The sequence below is a fragment of the Orycteropus afer genome, unplaced genomic scaffold (assembly GCF_000298275.1).
Source record: "Orycteropus afer afer isolate SDZICR_OR568_19922 unplaced genomic scaffold, OryAfe1.0 scaffold00050, whole genome shotgun sequence".
In the NCBI taxonomy this organism is placed as follows: Eukaryota; Metazoa; Chordata; class Mammalia; order Tubulidentata; family Orycteropodidae; genus Orycteropus; species Orycteropus afer.
In genome coordinates, this window is record NW_006921637.1 from 3,821,342 (window position 1) to 3,838,167 (window position 16,826).

General features: G+C 41.2%; 1 protein-coding gene across 1 annotated transcript in view; it reads right to left on the reverse strand.

Moving 5' to 3' along the window:
* Positions 1 to 239: 239 nt before the first annotated feature.
* Positions 240 to 16,826, reverse strand: part of SLC35F3 (solute carrier family 35 member F3) — a 1,079,377-nt gene continuing 1,062,790 nt past the window's right edge. Inside the window, exons 4-8 of the mRNA XM_007938509.1 lie at positions 16,174 to 16,393; positions 9,380 to 9,505; positions 6,695 to 6,887; positions 5,741 to 5,830; positions 240 to 475 (exon numbers count right to left, since the gene is read on the reverse strand). Of these exons, the coding sequence (XP_007936700.1) occupies positions 240 to 475; positions 5,741 to 5,830; positions 6,695 to 6,887; positions 9,380 to 9,505; positions 16,174 to 16,393 (865 nt within the window). The remainder of the gene's footprint in view (positions 476 to 5,740; positions 5,831 to 6,694; positions 6,888 to 9,379; positions 9,506 to 16,173; positions 16,394 to 16,826) is intronic.

Consider the following 16,826-nt stretch of genomic DNA (forward strand, 5'->3'; position numbering starts at 1 on the left):
CAAAGAGCTGAGAGGTTTTCTTTCTCTCTTTCATATTGAAATGGTACCCTTAACTGAAAGGTCTGATGTGGAAAAAGTGCAAGCATATTGGACATGCCAATAAATACCATATAACTTACTGCAGGTTACCAAAACTGTACAGGTATGTACACCTCACCACCCTCACACTCTTTCTATTGGGAAAAGGCCTCCAAATCACTAACATAAGGGAATCACCACAGAGTTCTGGAGGGATGACATTAGTGGGCAAAGGAAGGGCGAGTTCTTCGGTTCTTGCTTTGGAGTCCTGAGCCCAGGTCTGCGCTGCCCTCACCAGTCTCCTCCTTTTTCCTTACTTTGAGGTGCGTGAGCAGCTTAATCAACCAAACATCCCACTCCTCTGGCAATAGCAGGAGGAGGAAGCCTAGGCCAATGATGATGATGGCGATGACTCGGACTCCGTTGAAGACTATCTTACTCGTGTAGTGATCAACAACTAAATGAGAAAGAGAGCTCTCATTATCCCAGAGGGAAGATGAGTGTCCCTTACAGAGAGGGCAGGGCCTTAAGCATCCTTTTGTGCCTGGAGGGCTAGCTGTCTTTTCTGACTACTCTGTACTCTGTACTCTTCTTTGGTATGATTTTTTTTCAGGTGAGTTGAGGTTGCTTCTAGTAAATCACCCTTAACTTTATAAAGCCTTTCTTATATGAGGACTTGCTTTTGTATTTCTCTTCCAAAAACTGAGCTATCTTAGTGCAGACATCAATTTGTTGATAAATGAGGGACAATTTGGGATATCTATCCATCTACTATCTATCTATCTATATATATATATCTGTCTACCAATCATCTATCTATTTGGGAGAAAATATACCAAAATTTAATTGGGGCTAACTCTGAGTGGCAGGATAATGAAAAATGTTATTTCTTTCTTTATACTTTTGGTACTTTTCACATTTTCAACACTGACATACATTATTTTTATAAAATGGAAGCCTTGTTTTACAATATATGCATATATATATTTCTAAGACCAATGTGAACTTTTTGTTTGTTTGTTTGAAGATAATAAATATACACTGAGGTTCCACTCCAGGGCATTAATTAATACGAGATTCTATGATTAGATATGTCTATGCAGGGAGGAGTGTGCCCATAACCATGTATAGAGTTGGCAGACAATTTTTCTACAAGGGTATATGTATGTTCTGTAAGAGTTTCCAGGTATACGTTGTTATTATTATGTGCCGTCGAGTCAGACCTGAATCATAGCGACCCCTCCTTGGGTTTCTGAGGCAGTATCACTAAGGAAGTAGATTGCCCCATCTTCCTTCTTTCCAGGTATATAGTGGAGCTAATAAGGGACAAAGTTTTGGTCACTTCTTGGCCACAGCCAGCACCCAGAGGGAGCGAGTAGTTGGACCTGTGGGCTCAGGACCATGGTCATAGGGGACATCAAGCTCAATTGTCATAACATACTACACAAAAATATTGTTCATCCTACTTTGGTGTGTAGTGACCTGGATCTTAAAAGCTTGCAAGCGGCCATCTAGATGCAAAGATGGGTCTCTCCTTGTCCAGAGTAGAGAATAATGAAGAAAACCAAAGACAAATGGAATCAATTAGTCCCAGGGACTGGTACACCATGCAATCCTCAGCCTATATGAATATGAGACCAGAAGAACTAGATGGTGCCCGGCTACCACTGTCAGCCACTCAGAAGGGGATCAGTGCAGGAGATCCTGGATAGAGTAGGAGAACAATGTGGAACAAAGCTCAAAATGAAAAAAAAAAAAAAAAAAGGACCAGGGTTGCTGTCTGATAGAGCCTGGTGAAATCACCGAGATTATGGCCCCTAGCTGCCCTTCAGATCTGAAATTAAAGCCACTCCTGTGGCTTCCAGCCAAACAAAAGACAGGCATATGAGGTGAACATTTACATTTGGTAGATATGCTCCTTGGAGACATCAATCATGGGAGAATAGAAATGCTGTGTATGCACAGGGAGACAACTCAGAGGGCAGAAATGCATGGGATGGAAGGAGACAGGGAAGAGGTAACTATGGGGAGGATGTGGGAAGAGAATTGTTGCATTGTGGGAAATTGCGGTCAATGTCATGAGACAAAGTATATGTGAACTGCTGTATAGAAAATGAATTTGTTTTGTAAAGTTTCAACCAAATCACAATAAAAAATTTAAAAAATATAGGTTCTAATATCACCCATCATCTATTAAAGTATACTAAAGGGCCAAGGGGCACATGGTCATTCCTGACTCCATCAGGTGGGGAACAAAATGAGAAACAGGATTTATGTCAGTTAATAAACATCTAGACCATCCATTGTGTTAATAGCTAAAAGATCACAGTGTGGTGTTAGTAAGGCTTGCTTCTTTCCTTTTTCTTTTTATAAGCCAAGCCAAACCTAACAAATTTGGAACCTGTGTTCTACACAAAAGAGAAATAGATTGCTTTTTATTTTATATCGTGTTAAAGAGAGTTTGCAAACTTTAAAGCATTTTTTAAAACTGACTTACTAGACAACTGTCCACCAGTTCTTCACCCATGAGGGTTATTTTTCTAACCAAGCTGTGTCTGGTCCTGTCTTTCCCCCTCATCTTCCTTTACTTTCTCCTGCTTCCTTCCCTCCTATATCTCCCTTCCTGAATCTGACCATTTTCATCTCATTTAGAGCTTGGGCAAAGAAAAAGAGGGAAAAGAGGTAACTTGAATATAAAAGACACTTTTATAGTAGTCCTTTTAGTAGAATTTGTTGTTCTTGGGTGCTGCTGAGTCCATTCTGATTATTAGCAACCTCAGGTGACAGAATAGAACTGCCCCATAGGGTTTTCTTGGCTGTCATCTTTACAGAAGCAGATAATCAGGTCTTCCTTACACTGAGCTGCTGTATAGGTTTGAACTGCCAACCAGCTTAGCGGCTGAGAACTCAACCATTGCACCCCAGGGCTCTTTTAGTAGAATTAGGATGCCCCTTTTATCTCACTATATTTCAGGAATACTTTAATTTTTAATATGGGCATGATCTGTTGGGTTAACCGATAGGGATATTCATCAAGTAAAGTACATCAAATGACTTGCACTAGGGAGAGATGTCAGGAAGATCCTAAATGACTCTGCTCACAAGATTTAGATAATTAGCAGAGTTGTGCTTCTCTTCTCCAATCAAGAATTCAATTTGATTCCTTCCTTTAACACATTATTAAATCTCTTGTGTTGTAGGTAAATAATAAGAAATAATTCTGGTTATCTCTCAAACATCTGGTAATGTAATTGTTCAAACTAAAATTCTATACAAGAACTATCTGGAATATGCCTTCTAGCAATAAGAATGCTGTGTGAATGTAAATTAAGCACATGCTAAAATGTAGGAGGAGTGTGTTGATAAGTCATTTTTCTAGAATATATTCTTGGCAAGCTGGGCCCTTCCATAGCTCTCTTAATTTATAGAGAATGAATCCTAAGCCTCAGCAAATTGGGGAGCCACCAGGCTACTTAATCCCTGTTCTGTGAACCATCCTATCAAAAGTTTTCCACTCACCTCTGTGAAGCAGCCTCTAATATATCAGAATCCAGCAGCATAGCTGTGCCCAGTGATTTGCATTCCAAACAGAAAGAAAACAATACCACTGTCTCTCTCTCTCTCTCTCTTTTTTGGACTCATAGTAACCCTATAGGAAAGAGTAGGATTGTCGCATGGAGTTTCTTCTTCTTCTTCTTTTTTTTAATTTTTATTGTGATTTGGGTGAAATTTTCCAGAGGAAATTCATTTTCCATAGAGCAGTTCATACACGGTTTATTTCATGACATTGACTTGAAACAGATCATGCCCATATTAAAAATTAAAGTATTCCTGAAATACCCACAATGTAACAACTCCCTTCCCACATCCTCCCTATAGTTACCTCTTCCCTATGTCTGCTTTCCTTTGCATTCCTGCCCCTTGAGCTATCTTCCTGTGCAAATACTGCCCTTCTGATCTCCAATGACTGATTGTTTTAAGGGTTGTATCTACCTGGTGTAAATGTTCCACAGGAGTGAGTTCATGCTACACTCTGTTTTCAGTATTCCAATCAAAAAGGCTCAAAAAGGGTTTCAAAAGCCTGCGATATCTGGAAATTAGAGGGTGGGTAACTTTTTACCAGTTCTCCCAGAGTTCAGGACTTGATGCATTTTGAAAGCCTGTCTTACAGATTGCTTAATTTGGTTTTCATATTAACCGAAGTAGTGAGGGTAGGTACTAGCCTCATTTTAGTTGTATCAAAGGCCCAGAGTCATGAGGAGCTGGAACCATGGTCTTCCTGATAGGCAGTGGTAGTGCTGGGCTCAAGCATGGTTTCTGTCTCCTGCCCCAGCCTTTGTGTCCTCTTCACATCACTTTCATGACACCCTCCTCCTACTGGGGAAGGCTGTGGGTCATGGGGGGCCTGCAGAAACTTGTGGAATGTGAGGGGTGAGGGACTAACACATGGCATGGGCTTAGGCACATTGAGAGCTGCTTTGCTCATGTTGCCAGGACTATTTAACAGGATATGGGTTTGCTATTCCATGGAGGCTAATCCTCTAGTGGCCTGGATGTGGGAGGATTAAGGAGATAGAAATGGAACCTGCTGTGCCAGGTACAGGAGAGCTTTGGGGCGTGCTCTGGAGAGAAGTGATGCATATGCCTTTCTCTGGCCTGAGGCAGGCTGTACAGGGGTCAGGTAGGATGCATGGGCATTCTGGGAAAAAAAAAATTCACCCCAGAATGATCTAGAAAGAGGGAGGTTGATGATGGGCAGGTGATGGCAAGCTTTTGGAAAAGCTATCAATTGTATGTGCTGATCACAAGCCCCTGGTGGACTATAGTGAGATCTTGAGTTACTAAGCTAATGGCTCATTTGCTCTTTAAAAAGACAGAGCAAAGTTATGTTTATGGTTCTTCAGTTTGTAAACATTTTTCTACATCACTGACAACTTTTTCTCCCCAGAAAGTCACTGATTCTCATGGCAACCAAAGTATCAAGGGTAAGTATGAACCAGTGCCAATTCTCATTGAATCAACCCTGACTCAAGGTAGTGTCAGAGTAGAACTGTGCCCCATAGGGTTACCAATGGCTGATTTTACAAAAATAGACCACCTGGGCTTTCTTCCAAAGTGTCTCTGGGTTGAATCAAATATCCAAACTTTCGGTTAGCAGCTGAGTGCATTTACCATTTGCACCACCAGGGACTCCATCAAGGACTGTTACTATAACTGATTTTTAGGAAAGATAAGTGAAGCCCAGAGAGATGGCCTTGGGATGCCCAATGGAGCAATGGAGCAACGGAATCTCAGTATGCCAATGGTGAGCATCAGAATGTTACAAAGTGAGAGTGACAGTGTTCTCTTTTTGTCTGGAATGCAAATGATCAGAAATAATAAAAAAAAATTATTATTATTTTTTTTGCTACATAGTTTTCTATATTTATCTATAATACATTCATCACTGATCCTCACACTAGTTAGAACTAAGATTGCTTTAGACTTTCTGTACCTTGGTGGAGAAATGAAAACAAGTTCATTATGAAAAAAACATTGCATATATAATCATAACGAGTATTTTACCCAAATGTTTTTTTTTTCTTTGCAGAAGGTTTAGGCTGTGTTTTATAATAGGCATAGCAAGAATATATGTGTGTGTGTGTGTGTGTGTGTGTGTATCAGTGGATATGTGAGAGCTTGTGTGTGTGTGTGTTTTAATAAAGAGATACAGAAAGTTTACCTGCATTCACAGGTACACTGAGGACAATTCCAAGAGACATCAGAGTAGGATATGTAACAGCAATTCCAAAATTTAATACAATATTGAATGCTGAAATAAAGAATAAAAAGATGGTTAACTTTCTTTGCATCTGAATATATTCTCCTTATGTTATTTATGACTGGCCCTAAATGTGATCTCATCTCTAGGTTATCTGACTCTAGTGCCTCTGGTGAGACTAGAGTCATATGAATTTCAGTTGTCATCTGCTGATTCAGTTCTAGAAACAAAGAATGAACTCAGGGTTCCTCCAAGGGCTCCAGAACCTGGGCACCAGGGGCAAACACTGAATACTCAGCCTCTCTTTTCTTCCCTGAGCTTTGAAGAAAGGGAAGGAAATTCAGAAAAAGTAGCCAGTGGGAAGGCACTTGAAAAGGGGACTGTGGCCATCTTCATTGTGCTCTTTGTTGCTAGTGATGGCTCTGCAAAGACTGTACTAATAAAAGCTTTGGGATTTGTTTTCAGACTGAAACTGAGTGAGGTCCCTACTGGGTTGCTTTTCTCCCCAGCACTAGCCTGATATCACTGTGAAGTGATGATGGTGATTATGATGCTATTAATAATAATGATAATTGATAATATAAATTGTACATTGACATTTACCAAACAATATTCTAAGAGCTCTGTATTTAACAATTCCTCAGCAGCTAGAAGGAATTTATTAGTAGGTGATTTTCAGCACATTGGGCTTTGAGCCTTGTTACCAGTACATGATTCTGGTTCTGAAGTTAGAATCCAGTGTTGTCATTACAAAGACTTTACTGTGTATAACACAATAAATTGGAAAAACAGCAGGAACTTGATGAAAATAAATTATTTTCTCCTCAAAAGTACAGCTTTCTAAAATTCCCCTTGAGCAGATTCTGCTGTCAGTCATTGCTTTGGGGGGATTCCAATATGGTGGCAGCCACTTACTCAATAAGAGAACTGAAAATCCACAAAGGTTTCCCCATGGAATGTCATCAAAAGAGCTCCAGTATTCCACTTTGGTGAAATAAAGAATGACAGGAATACAGGTGATGAAGAGGATGTTAAACACACCCAAAATGGACAAAAATAAGGCCGCTTCTCCAAACTTAGCACTGCCAAGGAGAAGCTTGAACAACACCTGCAAGAGAAAACAGAGTAGGAGGCAAGTGAAATTTTACCTTCTGTTTAACTTTATATAACTAAGCAGAGTATATTTGCTAACGCTGGTTGGACTACAGGACACCCACATGACAGGCCAATATTACCTTATTAGGGTTTTAGTAAAGGAGCAAGGTGATTGCACTTATGCTCATTTGTATATGTATTTAAACCTAAGTAACATCATTATGGACAGTTACTCTCTAGCTTTATTCTGAACAAACTCAGGAATCAGGGGTTTTCAACTATGTTTGACCTGCCTGTGTGGTATTCATGACATCACAGCCCAACTTCAGGGAGTCTGAAGATGAAGCAAAAAATCATTTACTATCAAGTCAACTCTGGCAACTCTATTATGCTAGAGTGGAACTGTGCTCCACAGGGTTTTCAGTTTTTGGAAATAGATCTCCAGGTCTTTCTTCTAAGGCATTTCTGGATAAACACTAACCTTCAACCTTTTGGTTAGCAGTGAGCATGTTAACTGTTTGTATCACAGGGACTCCTGAAGATGAGGACACCGTATAAATTAGATATATCTGCATGATTATCTGTTTCTTTCAGGAACAGCTAAAGTTATTCCTCGACTTTGATGCAACTGTTTGAAAATCATTACCCTCCATGAAAAAGGACATTGGGTGCATAGATAATTTACATAAATAATTGGTGGAGAGTTTATAGTACTCGTAGTTCATCTCTATTCCATTCCACCACCCCTATTTCAGAATTGGCATAGGTTTTAGTGGAACACCCCCAAGCTTTATTTATTGCACTTGTTGTTTGTACATTACTTCCAGCTCTTGGAAGGCCAGAAGAAGGGGGACAATGTAAGAGAACTAAATAGCTTTCAGTATCCCACCTATAAGGAGCTCTGGTAGCATAGTGCCTAAGGCACTTGACTGCTCACCAGAAGGCTGGCGGTTCAAACCCACCAGCCACTCCTCGGAAGGAAGGTTGGGCAATCCTACTTCCGTAGTGATACTGCTTCAGAAACCCAAGGAGGGGTCGCTATGAGTTGGGGCCGACTCGACGGCACATAACAACAACAACAACATCCCACCTATTGGCCCTTCTGAACAAAGATCAGTGGAGAAGAGACTGAAGTCTAAACCAGAATTGTTGCATTCATTGTAAATTGCATTTCTTCATGCTCTCAGTGTCTCATCAGCACACATCTAGTGAGTAGAGTAGTGTCCATGCAGCCCTTGAACTTTCCCTGCCTTTGGACAGACTTCAGAGTCTCAGAATGCTGCTATACCACAAGCATTCCTTCAGGGAGATGTGTCCCAGAGCAGGAGGATGATGTTTCTCTCTGTGGGCAGTGAGGCAGGGAGTTGGTGAAGGTTAAGAAGGTATAATTATTTCACTTTCCAAAATCATAAAACATGTTGCTCACAGAACTGGGGAAAAAAAGTATCATTTTCTTAGAACTTTCTACAGTATTTAATTTTTCTCCTACTGTTGAATCCAAAAAGGGTTAATGAATTTCAATGCTAAAATCTCATTTCTCTTTGAATCCTCTAGGTCAATTTTACCACTCATATTTAAACCAATTGCATTTGACTCTGGCTCATTGTCACCCAATGTGTGTTAGAGTAGAATTGTGCTTCATAGGGGTTTCATGGCTGATTTTTTTGAAGTAGATATTTTTGGAGGGACTTCTGGATGGACTCTAATCTTGGACCTTTTGGTTAGCAGCTGAGCATGTTTACCATTTATACAATCCAGGGACTCTAACTTAGATTTAGAGACCAGAAGTATTTACATTCTCTACTATGAATGTTAGAAAAAGAAGGAGGGAGAGAGTGGATTGAGGGCAGAGAACTGCCAGTGGGCATGCTCGAGTAAAGGAGCAAAGAGAGGGTGGGACCAGTGTGTGGGAATAAACATTTGTTTCACACAGACCTGCAGTTGGAAATGTTTTCCAATGCTTCTCAACTTTTTCATTAGAAATGTTTTATGATCTTCATATTATAGTAGTTGTGTTTTTATTTACTGTGTCTACAAATAATGCTTGGCATGAATATGGATTCGTGCCACATATTGGTAGTCCCAAATACTGTGCAATAAAAGATTTAAATGACAAGGCTACACCAGATATTCATGTCTTCATGTCCAATCTTGTGGGACATTATCTGACCAAATGTTGAAACAGTCTCCCAGCCCTTCCCCAGGTCCCTGCCAAACAATGTAATCACTAATGTGCCTCTGCTAATCCAGCACTCTACTTGTTTATCCTATATGCTGCAGACATATGGTCACTGATGAAACAGTCCTGAAAACCAATGCCAAGAGCATCTGTATGCCTCAGCACTGTCCTTGGCAGAAGTTTCCACTTGTCTAGTACACACTGAAAGCAACTGCTCACAGGCACCATCAAAGACTCCCAACACATGATGGACCACCACACTGGTATCTGCAGTTCTTGCAAAGGATGGCCAGGCCAAGCTGAGAGCCTGTTCCAAGTGTGCTCACCTTATAGAGGGCAGACATGGATGCTGACCCCACCACCAGTGCTATACCAATCACAGAGTGGCTGTGGAACCCATCTGCATAGGTCATCATCACAATCCCAGCAATGGCAAGGATGGCAGCCACAATCTAGGTGGAAGGAAGAAAATGACAGGATAGCAGTGGGGAACCAATGGTCATGTAAGGATCAATTAGTTAGTAATGTCATGTTATTGTTATTGCCATTGAGTTGGACCCAACCCATAGCGACTCCTCCTTGGGTTTCTGAGGCAGTATCACTATGGAAGTAGATTGCCCAACCTTCCTTCGGAGGAGTGGCTGGTGGGTAGGAGTTTAATATTCTCATGGGAAAGTAGTGCCTCCTTTCCAACCCTTTGGAGAACAATGGGCAAAAGCTGGTCTTGATTAAACTTTTGTTGCTGCTTAGAGAAGTACATAGCATAGTTTAGCATGAACAAAGAGCATGAAACACTTGAGAACAATAGATGGAGGCGTGGCTTGACATGTGGCCAGCCATGATTCTTAGAAACTTGAGGAGGTGGCCATCACTTCAACAGATGACCGTCATGACAAAGGTTGATAGATAATACCAGCACCTGGAAATCACCTCTTAGTTCTTTCCCAGGCTTCTGAATGTACCTCCTAACAGTGAAGGCAGAATGAGGACAGCAGTAGAGTCTAACAAAGTGACACCTGCCAATCACAGCTACAGACAATGTCCTAACTGTGTAAGGGAGCCACAGCTCCTTTTCCAGCTGCTGCAGATTCCTCTCTGCACAGTCTCTCAATACACTACTGTCCAGATACAGACTTCTTTGATAGAAGAAGGCTCATTGGAGATACACACATTCCTATTGCTGTAAGCATAATTGTCAGAGTAACCAGAAGATAAACTTCTTAGGATGACATTTCCCAAATGAGAAAATACATTACCACAGAAAATAAATATAAGAACTAATCAGTGGGTAGTTAGGGAGCTATATAAATGGCACTTGGGGTGGGAAGTGGGGAGGGGGCGTTGTCAGAACATGGGGAGGGCTAACCATATGTGTGCAATGTAAACTCGCATTTACTAAGAGTTTTCTTCTTTTTGCACATCATTTAAAATTGACTTCAGCTATCTATAACAATAATGAACATCTATCTCTATCATCTATCTATCTATCTATCTATCTATCTATCTATCTATCTATCTGTCTGTCTATCTATCATCTGCCTAACTACCTATCTATATAACAATATCAAACAACTACCATTTCCTGAGCAGTCGCTTCTTAAGTGTTTTCTATGTAGGTTTTCGTTTTATTCTCAAAATAATAATTATTAATCACCTCAATTTATAGATGTGAAAATTTAGGCTCTGAATAGGTAAGTAACTTGCCCGAGGTCACACAGCCTGTATGAGGCAGAACAGGAACACAACTTTCAGGTCTGTTGATTGCAAAGTCAGTGCTTATATATATAAACAGGAAAGTATGATTCACATAATAAGCTATTGTTGACTATACTCTTACACTTGAATTGAAGTTTCCTTGGTGGTTTACATTCAAAGTTTTAGTTACTAAATGATAATGTGGTTGAACCTCACATAGTATGTCTGAGTTATATACTTCTAGTATTTTTCTCATGCAATCTTTTCATGTAATGATAGATCCACCCTTAAATCAGAGTAAATTATCATTTACTAGGCAGTGCCTGGCTCTGTTATCCACTTGTTCTTTCTGGTTTAGTGATTCACTTTAATCACAGAAAAGGATAATAAAAAAAATTCCACAAGAACAAGAAAATGGCAAGTGAAAAAGTGGGAAGGGAAAAGGTGGGATCTTCTCAAGAGGACAAAAGTGATGCAATGGTTCATCTTGGGAATAGGTCAGCCTGGTGAGGAATCAAAGCAAGAAAATAGTGAGAAAAATAACAATAAAAGGAAGTAAGGGAGAGACAGCAGGAGGGAACAAAAGAGATAAATGTCAGGTGAATTGGTGCCTCTCCATTTGAATCTTTCCAAACCTAGGGCTGCAGTGTGAAGAAAGGGAGGAAAACAAGGGGCTATTTGTTCTGAAGAAATACAAGGCAGATTTCTAACCACTTCCTCTCTCTTCTCTACTGATCAAATATTAAACAGTTAAAAGCTTCAGTGTCAGATGTACTGCAGAAGAGCTGGGGGAAGAGGCTAGAAGGTGCAAGAAAAGAGAGAGCTTGGATGGCTATCAGCCTTTCAGGCAGCCCAGGAGATAGAAATTTGAGGAGCCTGAACCTGATTCCAGTCCTGATGAGTTCATTCTGAAAAGGAAGTACAACAAAACACCAATCCCCTCTGTCAGACTCCTTGGTCACTTCCTCTTAGGTGGTCCCAGTCATGAGTCCCAAGGTCATCCAAATGAGTTTTGGAGCACCTGGGTTTAGGACTCGACCCTAGTGCTGCTGGCTAGGCAGCCTTCAGCTAGTGGGCCTCACTTTTCTCTGGGAAATGTTCCTGATAGCAGAGCAGGGTTGACTCCTATCCTGAGAGGTGGGGGGTCATAACACCAAAGTCATCCTTCAAACTTGAAATTCCTTTGGAGGTTCCAGTTCTAACTTTTAAAATATGCATATTTTACATTTGAACCATAATATAAATGAGTTTGTCTGTTTTAGCTTGAAAATATTTCCACAGCTGTTTTCTGAACAAAAATGGAAATCTGCAGGAAAGGGGCCCTATTTAGACCCTCCCCTACACACCACCTTATGTAGCTGGTGTCCCTGGGGAATTCCTCTTCTGATTGTAAATAAAAACAAAGGAACATTCCTGATCTCCTGGTACCCCTTCTCCTTCTGCCCACATCCTCAATGTACTCCACTAAACCGAAACAAGGTTTCAAGAGGCTTGGGGATCCAGATTTCTGGGAAACAATAGCCCTGAGACCCAGGCAGGTGAGTGCTGCCATCTCTACTTCCTCTGGGAGACCATTACCTGAAGACAAGGCAGATACTCAGCTTGGTGAAGCAGAGCCCAGCATGCTGCTGTTGAATCTCTCCCTGGTGGCCACACCTAGCATCATGCTCCACTGATATAACTTGCCTGGCTCCCAGGGCTGTTTGACACATCACTTATCTTCCACAATACGCTGCCCCCTGCCTATTAACTAGTAAAGGGAGTGGAGGTACACTCTTAAACAGAAATAATAAAACAATTAAGAAATCAAGAAAAATCTTAGGAGGGAAGGTTGGGAGCTTTTAACCCAGTTTTATCACCTCACACAACGGCTGCTCCCTACTCATGCTGAAAAGTTGAGGCTGCTTGTTTTCTGCTAAGGAGAACACCATCACAGTGCATTTTAGATTTTTAGAGTTTTGAGCAATTTGAAAGAGGAGAAGAATAGACTTTTATATGTACTTCCTTCCAACACTTTCCCTCCCAACTCCTGAATCGTGTCCACTGATTCAGAGAGTTTGGAGGGAATGTAGAGATCGTCTGTGCACTCTCTGATTCTAGAGAAGTGGAGCAGTACCCAAGCTGTGAATGTTCCCAGCTTTGTGCACCCCACCGTGCTGTGCTCAGGTTTGGGGGGTGGGGCACAGTCTCCCAGACAACAGGTATTCAGAAGCTGAAAAAGAGTTTTGGCTGAGGGATTTTCCCTTTTCCAACACTTAAGCTGTCCTTGTTGAGAACAGCTGGATGTTGATTGAGAAGGGAATGATTGTGGAAAAATGCCCATGCCCCCAGGAAAGTGCTGTTGGGGTTCCGGAGTCCACCTGGGTGACCTCTTATATGTCCCTGCTCCTATAAATTCTGTTGGGACAGTCCTAATGGGGATGGATGGAGTGGATAGAAGAGGAATAGCTACTAAACCACCAGAGAATCCTATCATTTCTATCTTCTGAGATGTAGGCTGGGGGTAGCCTTCCCCAGTCAACTCTTTCTTCACCCAAGTCTGCCCACAACACAAAGCTCTGTCCTGTATACAGTGGTCAGCACAGATCAAAGTGGATATGTGACCATCATGGCTAGACTTTGTCAAAGTCCAAGGACATGGTGAGGTTCATCTCTATGGGGCAGGGCTATGGTACCTCATTCCACCAATGCTTGTACTACTTGAAACTGCCTCTCTAATATTTGTCAGCCTCTGACCCTGCCATAAAAGGAACTAAGACTGACCCATCATCCCTCTATTGAGAAGAAATAACATATCAGTAACACAGAAAGAAGGTAATGTTTATTGAATGCTAGGTGCAGGCATGCATCATCTTATTTTATTCTCACAACAATTCCATGAGGTGGGTATTAGTATTCTGTCCATTTAAAAAATGAGGCAATGGTGGCTTGAAGACATTAACTGATCTGTTTAAAGACCAACAGCTTATGAGAGTGGAGCCAAGATGCAAAACTCAGTCACCATGACCCTAGAGTAGAGCACCTATCCACTGCTTTCAAATCCCTAAGCCTAGGAAGCTAGGTCAAATAGGGAAAGAATGCAGAAACAGAGTTAAAGGCAAAATAAGCGTAGTGTGGCCACCTATCAAATAGAAACCCTGCAGCTTCTCACTCTCTGATGCCACAGGTATCACCCAAGCATTATAAGATCCTTCTTTCTGGATCTGTCTGGCATGATCTGGGCTTGCTGATGTTTTTCAGGATCCCCAGTCCTTGTGCATTACTATCTTAGTAACTCAAGTACACCATGGACTCTTTCACAGAGTCATAGTGCTTAGGCTCTATTATGCTCCTGATCTCTATACTGCCTCAAGCTTGCCTGCCTAACACTCTAGGATGAGGAACAGTGTGAATTCCCCTCAACCTTTGACAAATTACCCAGAGAGATGCTAGCTAACCCATCACTTTGAGAGAAGCCTGAGAGATCCTCTGCACTTACTATATATTATCTTGGACCACAATTTCCATATGTTTATTGAAGGGAAACTTTCCATAATTCTGGCAAGCTGTCAATGTCTCACAGATCTTGCTACTTCTGTGAACTCTTGAATATGACAATAGGGAAACCCACAACCTCTTGTGGTAGGAAACTCTTTGATTACCAGCCACAGACTTTTCACGGGAGTCATGGCTACAGAACGTTGTCACCAATCTTGTGTCCTCATTCCAGAGTTAGGCTTATGCAGAAGGCTTTCTACACAAAGCTCTGTCCTGTATGCAGTGGTCAGCACAGACCAAACTGGACATGTGGCCGGCATAGCTAGACTTTATCAAAGTCCAGTGACGTGGAGGAAAAAATCTCTGTTGTCAATTTACAACAACAAATAAATCATCTGGGATGTCATATGCTTTATATGAGTATAGGAGTATTTCAAGGTTTTTGCATCTCTTTCTCTTAACTTCAACACATTTCTATTTTCTTCTGCTTAGGTTCAGAATTAACTTTGAAGCTTCTCTTCATACTAACAGGGTCTCATCTGGAATCTGCTGGGGTCACTAGGTTCAGTATCTGAATCATGCCATGAGTTCTCTTGTCTCTTTGCACCAAAATCATCTTGAATGGCATACACTGGTGGCAATAGACTGTAGGACCTCTAAGTCTTTATGTTAAGTAAGGTAAGCTGCTAGGTGGATCACTGCTGGAAATAATGCATTTCTTGCAGAGATGTATTAGATGTATTAGATCATTTATTTGCTGAAAACATTTCTGGGTGGTAGCACAGTGAGTGAGTTATTCCAAAATTAACACTCAGCCTCAAAACAAATTTCCCCCTACTGCAATCTAAAAATACTACTCAGCAGTTGACTCATGTCTCTACTGCTGTTAGAGTAACTAGGTGGGCATAAATCCACAATAAGGATGATGTCATTGTTCTCAGGACAATGCAGAAGGACAGAAACACAGGGCCTGAAGTTTACCCCTTGCTGGTTGTCAGGATAGCTTGGTCTAGTAAGACTGCTACAAAAGGGTTCTTAGTGCCCTAGATGGCCTGTGTGGTTGGAGGATGCAGGACAGAGTGAGAGATGCATCTGACAACAAAACAAGAGAACTAATTGCAAGGCAGAATCCTTTTTCTCCTTGTTTAGTGGCAAGGTGATGAAGGGACACTAGTAGTGACTAGCCACCAGAGTAAGCCATGCAAAAGCCACCATGATTCCAACAATGCTAAATGCCACTGGCTCCTCCTGTTCAGGGTACACTCCTTTCTCTTCCAGCTGATATTTGATATTTAATCTATCCTATTTCATACAATTGTTATAAAATTGAACTAGCTAAATTTGACTAACTTTTTACATAATTTGTTGTAACAATGAGAGGTCATTTAAAGGATATAATCTGTCTCCCTTCATCTGAGGTATGAAAGAAGTAGACTTGTCCCTCCACATTTTGAATATTGTGCAAATGTATCTGGACCTTTTGGAGTTTGCATACATGGTCACCACTATCAAGACTGAACACATGTGGAAGCACAAGGCCCTTAGCTGCAGGAAACCCCAATCCAACTGGAGATTGGTAGGCACAGGCAGCCAGGGGAAACAGAGCTCAGAAGGAGACACAGTTACACCTCATACTGCACACTGGAGAGAGAACAAATAGGCAGCTGATCACCTGACTAGGAGCTGGGTGCCTGATTGCACACTTTTGGGAAGGCTAATAGAAACACTTGAAATGAAAGAAGTTTTAATGCAGGCTTGTCTAGGATGGCTTGCAAGCAAGAAGGTTTGCAAGGCACACCAAGAGCTGGGCTCTTTTTCTGCTGCAAATCAGAAGGAAAGTGGCGAGTAGCTTATACTTAAGGCCCCGAACAAGGAGCTAAGCAAGCCAATGCACAGGCGTTGGCCTATATGACTGAGTGAGGGAGGAAGAAGAGAATAAGGAACTTACCCTCACTCCCATGAACCTGTCCCTGAGCACGATCCATGAGAGCAAGAACACAAAAGCTTTGTTGCAGCAGAACAACACGGAGACATCCGTAGTGTTTATTTTCTTTATTGCATGTAAGTATAGGTAGTTTGTGAGTGTCCAAAGAACACCAAAGGGTGCTGCCTTGGTAAAAAACACCTTCAAAGTCAAGCCATTGTCTCCAAAAAACCGACAGCATTCCCTAAAACAAGGAGAGAGAGGCAGTGTTATTACATTTTATGGTGACACAGACCATTGCTTTTTCTATACTGAATTTCTTTTTTCTTTTTTTAAAGTGAATATAAGAAGGGGCAGTCTTTTAAAAATTTTATTATTAATTTTTTTTTAGGTTTTTTTTTTTTTTATTGTGATTTGGGTGAAGATTTACAGAGCAAATACTTTCCATACAGTAGTTCACATATACTTTGTCTCATGTCATTGACCACAGTTTAACACAATGCAACAGCTCCCTTCCCACTTTCTCCCCATAGTTACCTCTTCCCAGTGTCTATCCCTCCATACATTCCTGTGCCCTGAGCTGTCTCCCTGTGCATAAGCAGCCCTTCTTTCTCCCGTGATTGTTCTCTCCAAGGAGTGTGTCTACTTGAGGTAAATGTTCAACTCATATGCCTGTA